Here is a 21292-nt window from a genome sequence, read left to right as displayed (position 1 = left end):
GGCTATGATGCTAACTGACTGAGATCCTGAGTGCAGAAGGCACCTAGAAGGGCAAGGGGGCCCCGTCGACCCACAGGGCTAGGTTCCCACATTGCTCCACCTCTCTCTGGCTCTGTGGGCAAAGTGGGAGTGAAGACAACGCCTTCCTCAGAGTGGTGCGAAGTGGAAGTGAGAGGTCAACGACACAGTGCCCAGCGCAGCCAGTCAATGAATGGTAGCCACTGTTGAATTATGTTACAAGTGAAACATCATTACGGAGGACAAATGACTCTGTGAAAAATCTCACAGTGAGTTAAGAGCAGAGAAGTTTGAAATCCTGTTGCAAGCCACTCATCAACAAACAGCAAAACCACGTGGTGTCACGGAGGCTCCTGGCAGTGATGAGGCACAGTGCCCACCAGGTAAAACACTTCGCCTACCAAGGCACAGACCCGAGCCCCGTATCAGAACCATGTGGCCAAGAAGATCGACTCCTTTCAATCTGAAAGTCAGAATAACTTTCTAGCTCTTCTAGCAGGAAGAGCCATGGAGGTCAAACCAGAAACAGTAAAACCATACTTTCTGGTGAAGCCCAGTCCTCCTTTGTACAGGCAACTGGGGAGAACGGGTGCACTTCAAACAGCTGCCCACGAGGCAACTCTGAGTAGCACCGAGACAGGTGTGTAGTCAGACGTTAGTGTGGCAAAGGCAGCAGCCAGTTACTTTTTGCTCAATAGAACCTGCGTTCTCTCTAGACCCGAGGTGACAGAGAGCTATTTGGAGGACACGCAGCCACCCTCAGAGCACCGGCATCAGATGCTCTGCTACGTGGGGAAGCAGCTGTGTGATGGAGGTCTAGGGGAAAACAAGTAAGTTCACAGTTTCCCAAGTCACTCACACCGAAAGCCCTCCCACCTGCCTTCTGTGGTGTCACTCAGAGGATCTGTTCTGGTCTCTGGAGAGAGGTGGCAAGACCCCAGGCTCCCACAGACAGAGGAGATGTCTAGACACTGAGATCACTTCAGTCTCTCAGATGAAAGTCAGAAGAGCAAAACAAGACTCAAAAAATAAACCACCTTCTACCTTTCTACACTGAGACAAAGGTTGCAGAGAGAACAGGGAAACGAACTGCAGTTCTCAGGCCACAGGAAAACCACGGCCGCCTCTCCTTCCACGTCCCCCAAAGTCACGTTCATTTCCGCCGTGTGAACTCACTACCCACCACATCGTTTGGGAGGCTTTGGAGGTCATCAAAGGGGGTTTCCAGGGTGTTGGTGTCCACGTTCAGGATCACGACATCATCCAGGGCCATGTTTCTGACTTTCTGCAAGTAAAAAAAAAAAAAAAAAAATCCAGAAGAGAAAGTCATTGAAGTGCCATCAGGACACGTCTCCCCTGGCCTTCTCTGGGGAAGGGGAAGAGGGAAGAAAAGTGACCTGTGACAAAGGCTCACTCCATGGCAGCCCAATGCTAGGGGGTTCACATTTCTTAGCTCATTTAACTCTCACAAAATCTCTGCGAGCTTGCATGATCCCAAGTCCCAGGGGTGAAAAGTATGTCACAGAGGCTCAGTAACATGCCCCGGGTCACACAGCTAGAAAGTAAGAGAGATCTTTACACCTTATGATCAGGTTTTTTCCAATACATTTTTTAACAGAAGCTGAATCTAAAGCTCTGTCTCCAGGAACTGATACACAACTGGGCTCCATGACACCCACATTCAATCCATCCCGCTCATTTACCAAAGGCTACTTCTCCTTCTCCCTTTGGGATTTTGTCATTCTTGAGTATGAATATGGTGTACAGGCTACTGTTAACACTTCCCTTAAATGCTGAGTAGGAAGGTCACACTTTCGATTTGGTCCCATTTTCTACAGAAATCCAGCTAGTAATGGCTCAGAGGCTCTGGCCATAAGCCATTTTTCTACCGTGACAGTAACCGAAAGGGTGAGGAGACGCATGCCTACTAGGTCTTCACGTTTGGTGAACGAAGAGAGGAGAAGAGAATAAAAGAGCATCCCTCTCCAAATCCAGCAGCAACTATCCATAGTCTGCGTTGCTACAAGACAGTTTTTAATTTTTAATCACATTATTTATCCACTGCTAGAGTCCATCTTCGTTCTTCTCCTGCCTATCCACCACTCCCAAGCCCAGTCGGTCCTCCTGCCCCATCACAATCAAGCTCATTCCTTTTGAGTCTTAAGCTTTAGAACTGTTGTCTTTATTTTGCCCTCTTTAAGTAGAAGACCCTATAATTTGTTGTCCAAACTGGGCCACGTGTGGATGTGAAGGAAGGCGTACTACACGAGGGCACTGGGCATACAATTCCACACGTAGGGGATCGATTCCATTATCATTCACCCTCTGAGCACACTGCCTGTGGCCGTGCAGGTATGTATCCCCCAAGGCTGCCCAACCAGCCAAGTTGGGGATGGAATCTGCCGACCCATGTGGCTACTGAACGACATCAGCCGGGGAAGTGGGGCAGATGCCTTTTCCTAATTCCCCCCAGAGCACCATACAGACTTAGCAAGAGAGCTAGACATCTGATGGTGGCTCAAGCCCAGGTTTGCTGATGCCCTGGAAATGGGTGATTATAATTACAATGTACTAGCAGCCTATTGATTCTCGCTCTGTGCTTACCTTACCTCATTGAATTCTTATCAAACCCTGCAAAGTGGACGTCATTACCCTCACGGTATGTAAGTTGAGGAAAATGAGGTTGAGAGAGGCGCGGGAAGAGGCAGAGGTAACAGAGGAACGGCTGCCTCCACAGGCCATGCTCTGCATGGCACCACCTGCCTCCTCGTCATCAGATGCCCACGGCGAGACTGACCTCCGCGCAGCCCTTGTCACTCTGAGTCCCAGCACCCATCTGCTTCTCTGCCCCTGCTGGGGTGCGGGCTCGCCCACCACTGCAAAATAACCCGCTCTTGGCAAAATGACTGGTACCCGGTAAGTGCTCACTAACACCGGCTGACATTCATTCTCTCACACCCCAGCCTCTAGGACAGAACTTGGCACCTAAGTAAACATTCCAAGATTCTTCCAGCAGGAAGGTGGAGCCATGCTGGTCAGAAGCCTCCTAGGGTTGAAAACACACTCCCAGACGGCAGAATCCTGGAACTCTCCCACTTAACATGACCAGAGCCTCAAACTCCTGCTATGGGCTCACTTCTCCAGGCCACCGGGGCTGGTCCGCAAACCTATCTGTCAATTCTAAACATTTGCTAGGTACTTACTATGGGCTCAGAGTCACAGAGGGGGACAAGATTGCAGAGATGAGTTTATGCTCCCCTCCAAACCCCAACACTCACACCAAATGCTGCCTTATTTATAGGGTAAAAAGATATCAGCAAATGGTGAAGTTTGATAATAATACAAATAACGAGTGTTTTACAGCACTTTTGTTTTGCAAAGCACAATCCCCATTTTGAAGAGGAGAACATTAAGGCTCACAGTGAACTGTCCAGGGCTCCTTAACTGTCTCACTCTGCAACCCAGCAGGTTAAACAGCTAGCAGTTTGCTAGCAGGAAGTTACAAAAATAGCATCACCAACCATCTTTTTCACTGATGTCACGCTTCAGAACTCACAAAACACTGCCACACGGATTCTTGCATTTCCATCAGTGCAGCTAGAGGTGAGGGATCACTATCCCCATTCCAGAGATGAGAAACTGAGGCTCGGAGAAGTGAAGTAGCTTGCCCACGGTTGTAGGTCTACTAATTGGCTTCTTTCTCTGTAAAGCTGAAATGCTAACTGTGACCACCTTCCTTACCCCACATCCCCTGGGCCGTTGTAAGGAACAGAGGTAACATGAGCACAGTGCCAGGCACACAGTAGGCTATAATAAATGGTGACTATTGTTACTTTTATAGTACACAGAGCAGCTACAGCCAGTCTGTAAAGCTCTAATGACAACGGCCTAAGGGCAAAAACCCTTCCCGGCCCTTCTTGGTAACCGCCTGGTTCTCACTTCAGAGGCTGAGTGAGGCACAGTGACAGGGAACAGAACCAGTGAAGGGGCGAGCAGGGGCTCCCCAGCTCAGCTGAGGACTCTAGGCCTCAAGGGCTGAGCCGAGGGCTGCTGCCCCCAGAATCACCTATTCGCCTCATCTGACCTTCCAAATAGGCCCCAACAGAAGGGGCACGCGCAGCGGCCGTTGGAGAGAAGCCTCAGAGGCTGAAAGGCCTAGTGAGTGGGATGTTGATTCTGGATCAGAATCGGGCCTTGTTTCTGTGTTCCCAGTGGGCCCCAGCAGCACAGACCGGCCCTTGTGGGCTCTCCACAGCCGGGCTGGAATAGGCTTTTGATTTCTTCCCACTCCTGGCTGGAGGACTTGCCGGTTAAGCTGTGTGGAGTGTTTACTTTTTCAACAATGGCCGCAGGCTGAAGAATAGGAAAAAACCTGGCCCTTTTTCTGACTTAGTAGGCCAGGGTCCCCTTAGTAACCAAATGCCCCAAGCACCAGGCTCCAGGCAGGAGCTGGGTCGGCACAGTTTCCTCTTAAAGGACAATGCTGCCCTCCCGGTGGCAAGGCCTCTTCCAAAGGGGCTGGCATGGACTCAAGGGCCTTCCTGAAGCTCAGTGTTCCCAAGGAAAGACTCGGAGGCCAGCTCAGCCGGATGGTGCCCTGTCCCTGAAAGGATCAAGGAAACAAAGGGAATGAAGAACAGCAAGAAAAACTCAAACTGGAGGTGGGGGATGGGAAGTGCTGATGGCCAGAGAGCTGGACTGTTGCTGGGTGCCGGCTCGTTTAATCTTAACCGTGCTGCAAGGGAGACAGCAGCATCTCCCTGTAAGAATGGGTAGGTGGAGGCTCAGAGGGGTCAAACAAACTGCCCAAAGTCACAGAGCTAGTGAGTGGCAAGGCCACCTTTCGAACACAGTCTGACTCCAAAGCTTACCTTTTTCTGAAGATAACCCAAATTCAATTGCTCAGACTTCAGAATAAATATCTGTTCAGGGCATGCAGTTATATTAACACTCTCAGGGACTACTTTCCCTTAAACAATACTTTCTTTTTGCATCATGAAAATTCTATATGCCTAGTATAAAAAAATGGGAAAGACAGAAAAGTTCAAAGAAGAAAACCCAGTCTCTCCATTTGGAGGCAATGTTTTGGGGTATTTTCTTCCATATTCTCCCCTTTCTACATGTTAACACACAGTTCAAATAATTCTTAATGATTCTTTCTGATTTTCTCACTGATTACAATATAGGCAATGCTCCATTTCATTAAAAGCTTTGTAAAGATCATTACTAATTGCTACAGAGTGTTTTACTACATGGAAACAAACTCAACCAAGCCCCTCTTGTTGGATGTTATTTCCAGTTTTTAAGAAATTATTATATATAATATTGTCATGAAATCTATAGGCATAAAGCTTTGGCTTTAGGATGGATTCCTAGAAGTGGAATTTAGTTTCCACTTCTTCAAAAGTATCCCTCTCAAATTCGACTTTGAGATAGATATCTTTACTTCCAATTATTTTAAAGTCATTTCATCCACAGCTTGTGTTTCCTACTCTAAGTGAAGAAAAATCAGCAAAGACACGAGCAGATGTCAAAATAGTCCTCCAAAAACCCTACCCAATTAAAACACTTACTAGTACCGCAGCACACCGAGACAGCTCTCCGGTAGCTTGTCCCACCAACACATTCCCTCTCTTTTTAGTTACAACATATGCCAAAGCTCCTGCCAGCTGCAAACCCTTCCCCCACCAGACTCTATAGGCTTTTTCTCAGAATGAAAAAAAGAAAAAAAAAAAAAAAGTTGACACGCACACTGGCTTTCCAAATGGCATTTCTTACATAGAGAAACACACACACACAAAAATGGCACCTTCCCATATATATTAATAAAAAATGCCTTTCCCTTCATGCTTCGTCACAGACAGGCTTAGCTTGACCACTGCCTTTCAGGCCAGGGAAGGGAAAACTCACAGTGTGGGAGGTGGCTGCGGCAGCTGTGAGGACATGGGTGCTAAGGATGCACTTCTGGATTGTTCCTTACCACGTGAGTTGCCTTAGGCAATTTATTTGACCCCCAAATCCTCCAGATTTTCATCTGTAAAATGGGGATCATGACGTTACCTACCCCACAGCATTGTTGTGAGGCTTAGATGAGCTAATGTAAGTAAAAGATTTCGCATGATTCCCAGAATATCCCTACTAGGTGCTCAACAAATGGTGGCCCTCTTGCCCGCCTGTCCCCTCTCCTCTGGTGGCTCCTAGAACCCAGCCATGCCTGGCTGACCTCACTCCTTAGAGTCTGACCTGTGCTCCCTTCTGGTTTATTCACACGATCAGAATAACATGCCGATCTAGAGTTACTTACGCAGGTATCCAATTCTTTCCCTAGTCTGCGGGCTTCTTGGAGTCAGGAGCCGGATCTCTGTACTCTCAGCTCCTACGCCAGTGTTTGGCCCAGAGCAGGCAGTTCGGAAACGAATGGATGAACGGAGAGGCAGCAGAGCCTGCAGGTGAAGAGCAGAGATCCGAAGCCAGTCTGCCTGAGTTCTAGTTAATCTCCACCACTCACCAGCTGTGCTAACTCGGGCCAATCACTTCATCTTTCTGTGCCTCAGTTTCCGCCTCCACAAACTGGGGACGATGAAAGCATTGATCTCGCAGGCTGGTTAGGAGGATTAAATGGGTTAATATTTTAAAGTCCTTAGAGTAGTGCCTGGCACATGGGACGTGTAAGATAAGTGTTTGTTAAATAAAAACAAATGATCTTTTGAGGGTGATGAAAATATTCTGTATCTTTATTGTGGTGGTGGTGGCTTCGTGAGCACATAAAACCGTCAAAATTCATTAAACCATACACTTTAAATGGATGGTTTGCGGTACATAAATTGCAACTCAATGAAGTTGATAAACACATTAACACTATGTCCAGAACATAGAATCAAATCACAATAGGCCGTAAAAGGTAACGAGCATGAACGATGGTGAAGGAAAGTCTCACTAGGTAGTTTTTCCCAGGGCCACGGCCCAGTGTTCGTTCTGATTTGCCATTGTGTTTGGCTTCCTGTGCCCTTCCTTTGTCTAGCCTAAGATTCTTTTTTGTAACTTTTTCAGTTCATGCTTCTCAGAATAAACATAAAAATCCAATGTCCCTAGAGATCTGGTATACTTCCCTACACGAAGCAGGGGCTAATCGAGAATCACTCTACCTTTGGTGTCTCCCCATAGCCAAGATTTTACTGAGCCTCACTTTCTGCAGTTGGTGATAACAAAACATTGGGTTCCCCCCCCGGAAATAAATAACAGCTATACTCATTAAAACCACACCAGCCCCCCTCACAGATGGGGTGATCCTGCCTGTCCAGCAAGGGGACTGGGCAGCTAATGACAAGAGGTAGGACTCGGAACCAGGCCATGAAATGAAAGGCAAAGGTTTACGGCGGCTTGTAATCCAGGGGACCCAGAGAGTGGTCAGGAGCACGCAGTGCTCACCTGGCCGGACGCCGAGGAGCAGTTCCCCCCCGCCTCCCCTGACGACTGTGCCGCTGAAGGCAGGGCTCCCTACCTAGGACGGAGGTTGTGGGGCTCAGCGAGGACACGCATGGAGTAAATGAGCCGGCACTCAGGGAATCTTTTCTGTTGTCCTTACACCAGGACCTCCCCAGGGCAGAGCCGTGTCTTATTTGTCTCCAGTGCCCAGCACAGTGCCTGACACAAGGCAAATGCTCATTAATTGGAGAATGAGTGAAGCAACCGTGGCTGGATCCACTCCACTGGGAGGCAGGCCTTGCAGCAGATGTCGACGTAAGCCCAAATGGACAATGTAAGCCCAACGTAAGCAAATTGGAGTCTGCTCAAGGAAGTGCGATGGGAATAACAATAATGATGGCAATGATAACAATCGTGTAAAATTATCATGACTAATTAGTGTAGAATTAATTCACAGTGGACACGGAGATAGGAGTTAACATGGTGATTAAGACCGTGGGTTCTGGAATGAGACAGCCAGATTCGAGCCTTGCCGCATACTGTGTAACCTTCAGCACGTTCTTTGCTTCTGAGCCTCAGTTTCCTGGTCTACAAGATGGGGATAATTCTGCACAACTGTTTTGTGAGGATTTAGTGAGATAATGGAGGAAGAATTTAACACCTGATTGCAATAAGTGATCAATAAATGTGGGGCTATTAAAAGTAAGTTTCTATCCTTGCAATTTCAAAGTTATGTCAATAAAATGGATTAGAGTTCTAAGATTTAAACAGCTGATTTTCAGAGCAAAGGTAAAATCTAATGAGACTCTACTACTATTATGCTTTTGTGCTATTAAAATTTAAACAATCGCCAATTTTTTTTTTTTTTTTTTTTTTGAGACAGTGTCTCTGTTGTCCAGGCTATAGTACGGTGGCATGATCGTCCTCAAAATCTGGGGCTCAAACGATCCTCCTGCCTCAGCCTCCTGAGTAGCTAGCACTACAGGCACACATCACTATGCCTAATTTTTTTCTTTTTTGTAGAGATAGGGTCTTGCTACTTAGCCTCTCAGTGCCTCAGTGTCCTTATCTGTATAATGGGATGAAAATAGTACTGACACCCAGGACAGTGGTTATCCTTGGGTTGGAGGGAGACTGACAAGAATAGGGCACAAGAGAGGTTTTGGTGCAGGGGTACTAGTAATATTTTGTTTCTTGATCTGGGTGGTAGTTACATGGGTATGTCTACCTTGTAAAAACCCAACTAGCTGTATATTTTTTTTTTTTTTTAAGAGACAGGGTCTTGCTAAGTTGCCCAGGCTGGACTCCTGGGCTCAAGTGATCCTCTGCCTCAGTCTTTTGAATAGCTGGGACTATATGCATGTGCTACCATGCCCGGCTTTAGCTGTACATTTAGGATTACGATCCCTAAAAATCTCATACTTCAATAAAATGTATACAAAAAGTAAATAATACAGACATCACTGGATTGTTTTGGCAATGAAATGAGTTAATATATTTGTAATACTTAGGATAATGTCTAGTGTGTAATAAACACTAGATATTCGCTATTATTATGAAAAATCAATTTAGCAATAATTCTATAATAAAAATGATTCAATCTAGATTATATTTCACTGTCAGAAAATGTGTTTGCGAAGGCAGACACCTCCAGGACACACGTCGCTTCTTTGGTCTGTCCTGCCTCCTTCCAGTAAAGCAGCAACATCACTGGGAACTTTTTGAGACCTCTGCAGTCCTGAGTCAGCTTGGTTTGAGAGAAGAGCACAACGGAGGAGGGGCACGAGTCAGATAAATCGGGTTTGGGATTTTATTGTCCTCAATTCCTAGTTCTAGGACCCCAGGCAAGTTATTTAAACCTAGTTGAAACTTCATCTACAAAATGGGTCTATAATGACTTGCTATATAGGGTTGTAAGAGGATTGAGCGAAAAACAAAACAAATGGAAAGAAACATTTATTTTGTGCCTATGTGGCCACGATCCCATCTGTCCGGGTGTCCGTGTGGACCACAGGCGGGAAGCCTGTGAGCAGAATCTAATCTCTCATGGCCAACACAGCACCTGAGGCAGCACCTTGGGACCAGCAGCTGGACACCTCCAAGCACAGGGGATGGGTCTAAGCTGACTTCCTGCAAAGACACGTGGCTTTGAGGGGACTCTGCATCCTTGTGAATCAGAAAATGATCAGGCCCACAAAGTGCTGTGCTTTTGTTCAAAGACAGTCTAGTATAAGGCGACCCCTCCGCGAGAGAGGCACAACTGATGTGGCTCCTGACATTACAATATAGGTACTCCTCAAGTGTGACTTCTTGGCAGCTTCTTAAAAATTTTTATCTTGAAAAATGCAGAATAGGGCTAAAATTAAACCAAAAATTACATCTTCATAGTTTGTTAATCAAAATTTTATACCAAATCACTGCTGCTATGTTCCGTGCAGCTGTGTCTTTCTTAACCACCCCTACAGTTACATAGTAGTCTAAGCCACAGCTAGCTTTACAGGGGCCTGCATGTGCCAGGAACTGTGCTACACATTCTGCAGTCATCTTACTGATGCTCACGACAGCAAAATTATGGTCACTAATAATTTTGTCCATACATTGTTGTGTTCCTCCCATGGCCCCACCCATTATGTGTATCATTTAATGTAATCCCTATGACATCCCTGTGGAGAGAGAAGGATACTGAGGGTCAGAGAGGTAGAATAACTTGTCCAAAGTCATATGGGTAAGAAGCAGTGGCACGAGGCATTGAACCCAGTTCAACAGCAATGCCTTTGTACTACCCAATGCATGGCATTATTTGCTCTGACACATTGCTTCAACCAACAAACGTATTGAGCATCTGTAATATAACAGACCTTTGTTAGGCACATACCAGATGAATTAAGCCCGTAAGTCGCTTGATGCCTGGCCCAGACTCCATTAAAATTCCTAGAAGAGGAGAGTTTCCTGCAGAATCATACCCATTCGATGGATAAGGAAACTGAGGCTAAAGAGGTTAAATCATTTGCCCATGTTCTTACAACTGGTATGTATCAGAGAAAGGATCTGAATCTGGGTTCCATGAGCCAGTGTTCTTTCCACTACACAGCACATATAAAATGTGCTCAAATGCATGCGCATATATATGAGTACATAACAAAGAACAGCATGGGGAGCTGGTGGCCTCCTAGGAGGAAAGGAAAGAGAAATAAGAGGGGAAGTGGAAAGGACAGGAAAGGAAAAGCAAACATTCAGGTATTGTAAACTCTTTATTCCCTCCTGAAATCTCGGATACACCCAGAGGGAAGAGTGACATTTTCCTTCCCTTCCTTGGGCCCCAAAGGTCACTGAGCTGCCAAGCAGTTGATAAACGTAGTGGCTTTTCTTTGGAGCCAGGAGTCACTGATTTGCTCCTTCCTGCTCCACAAAATTAAAAATCTAAGCCTGACAGTTCAGAGGAGCCCTGAAAACACCGCTGGAATTTCCCAGCGTGCTTTAAACAGAAACAGAAGCTTGGCAGGGGAGGGAAGTGCTGTGAGCACCTCCCAGGTCAGGCCGAATCCACTCCTTGCAAGGTAATAAGCACTGATTCTCATTAACAAGTCCAGAGATTCTCAAACCAGGTCAGAAAGGCGCTCTTTCTCGAACGGCTCCTTTCCCAACCACCCATCCCTCGGCTGTTCGTTCACTCACTCATTCAGTCAACTTTGTGCTAGGTCTTAAGAAACATGGACCATTAAACCATGAGCTCCGCACCTGAGGCGCTCCCAGCCTCCTCGTGGATGGGGTGTGGATAAATCTGAGAAAGTGCATGGTGGCATTTAGCAGAAGAGACCTTTCTGCAGTGGAGCATCTTCATTCACATGGAGCTAGCCTGATTCCCTCCCTTGGATGGTCCTGGGCCCAGGTCAGAAGGTTCCAAGTTTAGTGCCCTGGCTTTTTCACTTATTAATACTACTAGGTAGCCTTCGGCAAGGCGCTTAACCTCCTTGAGCATGAGTTTCTCTCTCTGTGAGCTGGCAGTCACAATCCTTTACCTTCAGGATTGTTGAAAAGATCGCAGGAGACACTGTAGAGCGTGTGCTTCACGTAGAGTCAGTTTCATACAGTTGGGCAGAAGCTCAGTCAGTGCCAGCTGGCCTTCCTGAGCTGGGGCCTGCCAGCTGTCCCGGAGGTCCACTCTACAAGTCCACCCCAACACGGCACCTCCATCCAGCCAGGCCTCCAGAACAAACAGGAGTGCCCGTTCGCACTTCTGATTTTGCTGGTGTTTTGCCTCAAAGTGAAGCAGCCTCCCCATTGCTGGAGACTCAGTTTGCTCATGTGTAACAAGAGGATGAAGAAGGTGTCAATACCTTTCCCCACTGTTGCAAACCACAAACATGAGATGGCAGAGCGCTTCATGAGACAGAATGCATGGTCCAGAGGTAGCTCACTGTCTCTAAATCCTAAGCCAAGCACAGCTGGACAATGGATACTTTGGCCCTTAATTAAAACTTGTTTAGTGATATTCCTAATCCTTCCCTGTGCCATCACTTTTCCCTTAAAATGACTGTTTTAACCTTACTGTATTCACATATATTGCAATAACACGTACCGCTGGCACCTGTAACGCACTATAGAGTTTTTGAACATACTGTATTTTAGAATATATTATTTTAAAATATCCTCAAAGCAAACTTGTGGAATAGGCATTATTGTTCACATTTTACAGAAGGACAAACTGAAGCTCCAAAAGGTGAAGTAACTCACATCAGGTCCCAGAGTAATAACAGAGCTAAGATTTGAGCTTGGGGCTCCTTAACCCTAAAGCCTGGTGCTCGGACAGAACAGTGGCCATGTCACATATTTCTCTCGTGACCTCCATGGATAGATTTACCAGAGTGCAAGATAGCACAGTAGCAAGCAGGCCCTAAAAGTATAGCCAGTATATTTTTTCTTATGTATACACTCAAACAGTCCACGCAATGAAATAACTGGGTCTGAAACCTGGTCCTGCTAATTATTCACTGTGTTACTTTTGGGAAGTTACTTAACCTCTCTGTGCCTAAATTTCATCTGTAAAATAGAGCCACTATTACCAGACTTCTTGTGAAAATTAAATGAGTGTAAGGCGTAAGGCATCTGGCAGTCATTCAAAATAGTATCCATCCGATTTGAAACAATGAAACTTGAATTTAAGAGTTTCACTGGGGATGTACAGGGATGTTGATTCCCTAGGCCCCAAACGGTTTGGGGTCACCCTATCAAAAAACAGGGCTTCATTCCCCCCACACAACTACCACTTGCCATCATTCATTCGTCACTAAGCACAGCAAACCCTGACTCCCATCTCCACCTGCCTTTTATTTGAAATGTCAATTTTTAAAGAGTGGAGAGGTTGGAAACCCAATTTAACAAGCACGCTGAAACATTGTTTATTGCCCCCATAAACATGGCTTAGTGAGAATTACGGACTTAATCAGAGTGAACTTATCTCGCGGTGAAAAGGAACACTTTAAATTTCAGAAATGGCACCTTCACTGTGAAAATCTCTTAACTTTTCAAACAAACTACAGGGGGTCTTAAACATATGGGCAGTAAAGGGGCAGCCATTACTGTGATTTGTCTTACCCAAGAGCCAAGGAGCCCTCAAGGTCCATAACGACTTGAAGCTCTAGGAAAAATATTTGGAAAATCATATTCAGGAGACATGTCTCTAAAAACACCCAAAAGGTCTGCTGAGTGGGAAGCAATACCTGCATAGTTGCTTGGGGCTGCCCCAAAGAAAGGACCCCAGAGTCATTAGAACAGGGGCTATTTAATAAGCAGCAGCGTGAGGAAGCTCACCTCTCCTCCTGCGTGTAAGATTAAGCATTTAGCAATAGGTAATATTTTGGTGACCTGCTTCTCAGAAGAGAAGTGCTACATAAATCCAAAAGGCTGCTAAATTGTTTGCGTGGGTTTTTTTTTTCTTTTTAAAAAAACAATCCCAGAGGATGAGGTCCTGCGAACCCCAACTTCCCAGTTTGAGGCTTCATTAGTGCTGCTTCAATCATTCCAGGAAAGGTTTTCATAAAGACACCCCCTTCTTGAGAGAACGTATCAGCCTGGCTGCCCGAGGCAGGAAAGGCAACTGATATAAAATTTTATTATTTCAATGCCCCAGTAGCAGCCAGGAGGACTTAATGAAATCGCCAAGATTTACAATCTGAAATAGCTATTGCACAGACAGATATGGTTAAGGGAGCTCTGCCCTCTGACCTTTCAACCCTTTGATCTTCACACGGCAGGTGGCCTGGAGCCCCCTCCCGGGCATCTTCCCTCTCTTCCGACACTGCCGAACCTTGATGTGCAATAAGCCTGACCCTACACAGGTGACTCTCGAGGTGCTTATCACCAGCATCTGCTGCTAATGGAGCTGCCCAAATCCCTCGGCCTCTGGATTCTAACTCCAAGGTGGGGGAAGAGGAACATCAGTGCAGTGTCCAAATGGCGCAGAACTGAGGCTCAGTGGTTCAGCGCCAAGTCCAGTTGTCCAGCAACGTATAATGATGCCATTACCCTAAATTGTCCTTAGAAATGGAACTCTGGTCTCTTCTGATTTATACTTTCAGTTAGAAAAAAAAAAATCACCTTTTAAAACTCAATCACAAATCTCACAAAAAAACCACCCCAACCCCAAAGTCCCAAATGCATCTCTCAGAACTTCCCCAAAACCATGTGCAGCAAATTTATACCAGCGAAAATCTAAACAATTTTTGGAAACCTAAAATTGACTGTTTTCAGTTCCATGAAATTTCATTTAAAAAACCCCATATGCCAAAATGTCCAAATTCTCTTATTTTTAAAAATTGGGATGACTTCCAAAAATCATAGCTATCTTTTTCTTTCTTTCTTTTTTTTTCCCCTTCTTCTAAAGCTAGGGATGGGTAATGTGCATATGTACTTATCAAGCTTCATAATTTAACCCATTCGGTCAGTACAAAATATTTGCAGTCAAATGCTGAAGAGAGAGGATATAAACTTACTACTGCTGGATCTTTCAAAGCAATTGCCTCCTGGGCACCAACATTTAACAGATACAATATTTGGCTAAGGAAGTGTCCAGGAGTCTAGACAGCTCCCTTCTGCACCTTTTAGCTTTTGTCAGATATTTGAGTTTATGGAGGGAACGATTTTAGGCAAGACACACAAACCACTCTCTGGGATGTTGGTAACTTCCAACTACAAAACAAAACTTTAATGCCACTGTTCATCACACTTAAGAAAAGCCCTGAGCCAATGTCTTTGTTTCTAAACAAACATAGCATGGTGGCCCCAAGCTTTGCCTGCAAAGGCCTGAGCTTGTATCATTAATGTCTGAATCCAATGGGCAAAGAAAAAACTCACTTCTTTTGTAGTCTAAATGGCATATATCTTAAATATTCAACTTTAAATTCATTTTGAAATCAGCAGAGAATCAAACCATATGTAAAGAGAGGTTTATTGACTCCATTTTTAATCACACTTTTCTCTATGGATGTTTAACGTTAGTACAGAGAGTAGTTTACAGAGAAATCAGCTTAACAGGGAAAAAAGGTATGGTTACAACAGGACACAGTTTGACCACTTTGTATAAAACTATAATTAAGCTATCTTCTTGAGATGTCTACCGGAAATATTAATAATGACAGCTACCATTGGGTGAGAACCTACTAAGTGCATGACGCTTTAGCCATATTATTTCTAACTGTCACCACTTTACGATAGGTGCCCCCACTTTGCTGAGGGGGACGTTAAGGCACACACCCATAGCAGCTCAGTGACTTGCTCAAGTTACAGAGACCATGGCGGAGCTGGGATTCAAACCCAGTCTCACTGCCTGCACAAAAAGCGCATGGCCTATCCACATTTTCCCCAACAAAAGCAAAACAAAACAAACAAAACAACACCACACGCTAATTTGTGCAGAAAATGCCGGATTTCAGCTTACTTACATGTTGCCCTGGCCCATTTAAAGGCCTTCCGAATCAATTATTTTAGGTCATTAAAAGGAAGTTTAATTTGGTTGACAAACACCCCTACTGTGGTGACCTCACATATCAACAACAAATGCCCGATGGTCACAAACCCATACCATGAGTCCGCCAAGCATGGTGTTAAACAAAACCACATGCACCCAGATTCCAAGTGGGATTTGTCTAGGCCAAGGGTATGGCTCTTCAATCATCACGCTGCTGGTCTCCGAGCTCCCACAACGGCTCCACCCCTAATCACTTGCAGGGAGTTTGTGAAAGAAGTCACCAGTCCCACGTGGCTGGGCTCAGTTAAAAGTGCCTTTAAGCTAATATCAATTTAGAAAAAGTCACTCACTTAAAAATAAAAATGGAGGCTGAAAGAGTCAATCTTAGGCAGATGAGTCTTTTACCTTTTTTAAAGAAAAATATATCAATTCTACACCCATATGATATTTATAATCACTTCCATTTATTTGGTGCCTATCATGTGTCAGGTACCAGTCTGGGTGTTTTCATGTGTTTTCTCATTTATTCCTCATTAAAAACTCCCATGAAATGGGAAATCTACCCATTTTACAAGTGAGGAGTCTGAGGCTCAAAGAGGCACCTTGACATACCCATCTGCAAAACAGGGGCACCTCCCTCAAAGTGGTGACGATTAGAAATTATATGGCCAAAGTGCCATGTACTTTAGCAGAACCTCACTCAATGGCTGAGATTATTATTTTTAGGTATTCTACCCGGCAACTCTTAAGAGGATAGCATATTAGCAGTTATATACGAAGTGGCCAAACTGTGTGATGTAGTAACCATATCTTTTTCCCCTATGAAACTGATTTCTCCTTCAAAGGATCTTGTTTAAACTGACCTAGTAGTGGTGGAGCTAGAATGTAAACCCAGGTCTACATGACTCCAGCCCAAGAGCTCTTTCCACTCTGCTACACAGTCCTCTGGAACACTGCTCCTTACCTTAATCCGGTAAGAACTTGATCGTTCAAGCTTCTCTTGGTAACAATTTATGAACTTTAAATTTTCCTTGAAGTCAGCTTTAACATTGCTAAATGGAACTTGCACATAATGACATAAGTGATGATAGGAAAATCAGGAAACGAAAGCATCAGTGATGGTTTCACATTTTCTACTGGGATTCCCCTCACAATTACTCAGTTTTTCTAATCTGTAACAGAGGGCTATCCCATCTCACAAGAGAACATTTCAGTCATGACAAATTAGACTGAAAATGTACTGACTGCAAGAGACACTTAACTCAGCCAGAAGTACTTGTTCCCTCTGATTACATAAATTACTACTAGAGCTTTGAATTGTTTTACAGTAACTAATTCCAACATTAGGATAAGTGGCATTTAAGAATCACATTCATTTTAAAAGCAAATGCCACTGCGTAGAGGAGAAAGCTTCCAGGGGAAATCTATCAGCTAAATCCAAGGCCTTCTTGGAGGCCTGAGGTGAGCAGAGCCTGCTACATTTGCACTCTGAGTCCTCTGGATATGACAGAGACTCACATGTGATGATTGTGCATGATAACATACAGCACGCTAAGGAAATTCCAGGAAACCAAGCTATTGTCCAATTACTTTTGTCTTTACAAAATAAAGCAATCTCCAGGTTTCATTGATCTAAACTTTGCCTCTTACTTTTAAACTACTAACTATGAAGACGAATGTTTGGCATAGTATTTTTAAAAAGTTCTTTATATCCATTGCATCAGTTAATTCTCACAACTCTTTAAGATGGACAATATCACTGTAACTTTACAGATGTGAAAATGGAACGTTGGATGTGCCAAGTAACGGTGCCAGTCAGAAGTAGACTGAGAGCTTGTCTCCGGAGGAATATGGGCTGCCACTTGCGGCCCTCCTTTTCCCTCCCCCTGATCCCCATTGCACAGCACAGAGAAGGAAAAGCTCAGGGACAGGTGGGGACCTCTGCCCAGGATTGGGGTGGGGCCAGGCATAATCCACACAGCCTATTGAGAGGGTGCACAGAGCAGAAGCTCTGGGGGCTGGCAAACCTCTCACAGCTGAGGGACTGCATGCAGATTACAGTTGTCCCTCTGTATCCATGGGGGATTGGCTCCCGGATGCTCCTTGGATACCAAAATCTGCAGACGCTCAAGACCCTGACATAAAATGGTGTAATATTAATATTTGCATATAATCTACACCCATCCTCTCTTATACTTTAAATCATCTCTACATTACTTACAATACCTAATACAACGTAAATGCTATGTAAATAGCTATTCTACTAGATTGGTTTTTTATTTGTATAATTTTTTATTGTTGTATTTTTATTTTTTTTCTCCAAATATTGTCAATCTTTGGTTGGTTGAACCCACGGATGTGGAACCTATAGATGCAAAGGGCCGGATGTACTTGACCTCTCAGAGCCTCAGCGTCCCCATGTGTAAGCGTGGCTGTCTCCCACCCCGCAGAGTCTGAGGAATGCTCAAAAGCGACAACACGTAAAGTCCCCAGCAGTCTTTGGCACTAAGTACTAAGAAGATGTCAAAGTCTTCTCCCAACCCTCTCCTTTCTTGCCAAAGTTCTCTTATGACTGAAACTACCAGGTGAGAATTTTTATACAATATCACCTTCTTATAGAGCAAGAATATGATCACTTAGCACTAAGAAATCTTATATGCAATTTCTCTCTTCTTGTGAGGACACATAACACAAGTCAACATTTATACCTGACTATGACCATGGCTTCGAGTTTTGCATCAATTGCAGCACCAGCAAATGTGAACTACATCTTACTTCTGTCTACGTGTGGAGTCCCGTGAAGCAGCAAAATAGTACGATGGTAAACAAGAAACACTCTTCTTTACTCACTATGAAACTGTTTAAAAATAAATATCAAAAAATCCCCAAGGGAACAAAGGATTAAAGACTTTCTATGCCCAGGGGGAAAAATGAAAAGAAAAAACTTGTCAAAATAGTGTTAACGCAATTGACAGAAATTCGGATTCTTTGAAATGCAAAGGCAAAAAAAATCCCATTACTTTCCTTGTCTGTAAATAAGTGAATCCTGTTATTTTGTGTAAAAGCCCCATAGTTAAATTGGGAGCCCCACTGCAGACACAGACAAAAGTGGCCTCTGGATTCCAGAGACCAAAATGAGCTTTGATATGGCACTTGGATGCTGTCCTCCGAAGGGCGGCTCAGTGCTGTTACAAGCACGTAGTGTATTTATAAGACCAGGCTTCTAGGGACCCATGGCTAAGCCTTCCTAGATAAATGATGGTGAGAAAGAGGAGGAATGCTGAGAGCTTGGCCAGTCTCCCCACGCAGCCATCACACGCTTCTTGCGATTGCATTGGCAGGAGACATTGCTGGGGGCCTGCCAACTTGGTCCCTGGGTCTCACTCTCCCTGTTCCTACTGCCTGGAACTACCACTCGGTATATAATCTAAATTTATATCCTTAAACTGGGGTGTAGAAAGAATATCTAATTCATAAAAAGTACTTGAAAACAGAGAGGAAAAGACAAAATCTAGTAAAAGTGGTGCTTAAAACCTCGAAGAAAGCCATCACTACAAACACCTCTGCCATCGCTCGGTAGTAAAGGAACCACTCAGAAGCTCGGGTTTGGGACGCTAACACATCTGAATTTTATATACATGGTTCTGGTGTGCAATTTCCTTAAGGATTACCTTGATCTTTACAAATATCAATTTACTTTATTAACATGGTTAAGTGGTTGTCAAGGATTTTATATGGAAGGACTGTGTTTCTAATGGCCCAGAAGGAAAAGGCCTGACCACGTCCCTCCTCTATTTACACCCTTCAATGGCTCTCCATTGCCCTATAAAGTTCAAACTCTTTACTACGGCTTCCAGGGCCCTGGATGGGACTGCCCTTGCTTTCCTACCTCAGTTCTACGCTCCTATCACAGACTGAACTACTCATACTTCCTGAAAAGCCTCTTGGTCTACACCTCAAGGCTCTGTAGATGCTGTTTCCTGTTCCCCTGGTTTATGTAACTCTTACTCAACTGTTAGGTTTCAGTTTAGTCATTCTCTTTCCCTGAGAAGTATAGTCCCCAGGGCTAGGGCCAGCATCTCTCCCACCAGAGCCTACGGCATCCCCAAATTCACTGCAATTACTTCCTACTTGTCTGCATCTGCTCTGGACAAAACTCTGAAGGCAGAGATTACGTCACACTCGCCATTTCCTATAGAACTCCTAGTATAACGCAGTGCCTGGTACACAGGAGCTCTGCAAACACCGCTGTGGAAAGGCATGTATGCTGTGTCCCTACTACATGCCAGACACTGGGACATGCTGTACAGAGACAGCACTCAGCTCCTAGAGATGAAGAAAGTAAGACACAGAAAGACAAAGGATCATGACTGAAGTTAACACAGCAGGGAAGTGGTCAAGCAGGGGTTTCGAAGCACATTTATCAAATTCTACAGAAGTGTCATCCCCGACCCTGGTGCAGTACCTCTGCCTAGCAAACCAGGAGAAAATGAGGCAGGTATAAACCAATTCTGTTGAAACTCTTAGGGAAAGAGAATGATGACCTTAGGAACCTAAGAGTTCCTAAAACACAATTTCAAAGCCATCAGCTTAAAATGGAAATGCCTTTAAGGCCAGTGAAGAAATAAAAACAGCAATGATAGTTGACCTTTGTTGAGCTCTTTATGTGCCAGGTACTGTGCTAGGTATCTGATATGCATTATCTCACTGGATTCTCCCAGTGAGCCTATAAGGGAGACACGGCCATTGCCCTCAGTTTATAGGTGAGAAAACAGAGGCAGAGGTCAATTACCTCATCCAAGATCACATAAGCAGGAAGTAGAGGTACCAGAATCCAGAGCCCACATTCTCACTGCTGCACATTACTGCCTCTGTGTATCAGTGGAGCTTCATTCACAAGCCAACTTGAGCCTCTCTCTGGAACTCTATCATTGCTGTTGCCTTTCCTTCCTCCTCGCTGACCATCCTGCCACCAGGAATGATATAAAAATATCTTCTGGATAAATCCCTCATGTCACTCTGAGGTCTATACACAAAGCATTGCTTGTGAGGCTTGGGGAAGAAAGTCTTCATTTATCAAATAGGAGAAGCACCATCTACCAGACATGACCTGGCAGCTGCTACCAGAGATGACACAGAAGAGGGGCTGCATAAATGTTTCTTGAAATAAACTGAGATCACTTGAATGAAAGGACACAGTCACTGTGTAATCTGGCCGTGTTTTGGGATTTCCTAGCTGCCAGCTAACATGATCATTCTCTCCAAGAAGAAACTAGGTCTATGCCAATACCCTTCTTGGCTATTCTGCTAACTTGCCACTAGCCTCAAATTGCTTAAAGGGGAGGAAGACTATAAAAAGGCAGAAGGAGAGGGAAGAATGATGATCAGGTACAAACCTGTCACTTTAGATGGAAAGTGGACTCTTTAAGGTGATAGGTTACCATTTAACAAATAGCAATGGCATCCTGCAAGAGCATGAATGCTAGAATTAGGTCTTTCCGCAAAAGAACCCTTTTTCAAATGAGAACACTAGGTTATAATTTATATTTCTTTTTGTGTAACAAATTTGAGTGTCATAAAAATGGTTAAAAAGTCTTCCTATGGTAGCTTTTTCTAAACTTTTATGAACATCTGCCACATTCATTTGAAGTTTAAAAAATTCTGGCACATATGCAAAGGCATAATAAGGTGCCTATAGCTTTCAAGAAAAAAATAACAAGACAGTCAAAAATAAGCCTTTTGCTGAATTGCCAGTAAGAAAACTAGTGTAGCAAGAGGAGATGGGCCTTCCCTTAAAGAGCTTTCCTTTGGCCCCAGGTCTGAGCTCCTCCCCAAGCGTTATAGCCCCAGGTTCTTGGAGGAAATCTCAGGGGAAGCAACTCT

The 21292-nt window shown here is 44.5% G+C and overlaps 1 protein-coding gene across 1 annotated transcript in view; it reads right to left on the bottom strand.

Annotated features, from left to right (window-relative positions):
• DENND1A (DENN/MADD domain containing 1A) overlaps positions 1–21292 on the bottom strand; it is a 567888-nt gene that overhangs the window by 202687 nt on the left and 343909 nt on the right. Inside the window, exon 12 of the mRNA XM_012664446.1 lies at positions 1202–1303. Within this exon, the coding sequence (XP_012519900.1) occupies positions 1202–1303 (102 nt within the window). The remainder of the gene's footprint in view (positions 1–1201; positions 1304–21292) is intronic.

The sequence above is a fragment of the Propithecus coquereli genome, unplaced genomic scaffold (assembly GCF_000956105.1).
Source record: "Propithecus coquereli isolate 6110/MARCELLA unplaced genomic scaffold, Pcoq_1.0 Scaffold89, whole genome shotgun sequence".
NCBI classification, from domain to species: Eukaryota; Metazoa; Chordata; class Mammalia; order Primates; family Indriidae; genus Propithecus; species Propithecus coquereli.
This window is presented reverse-complemented; position numbering and strand designations above follow the sequence as displayed.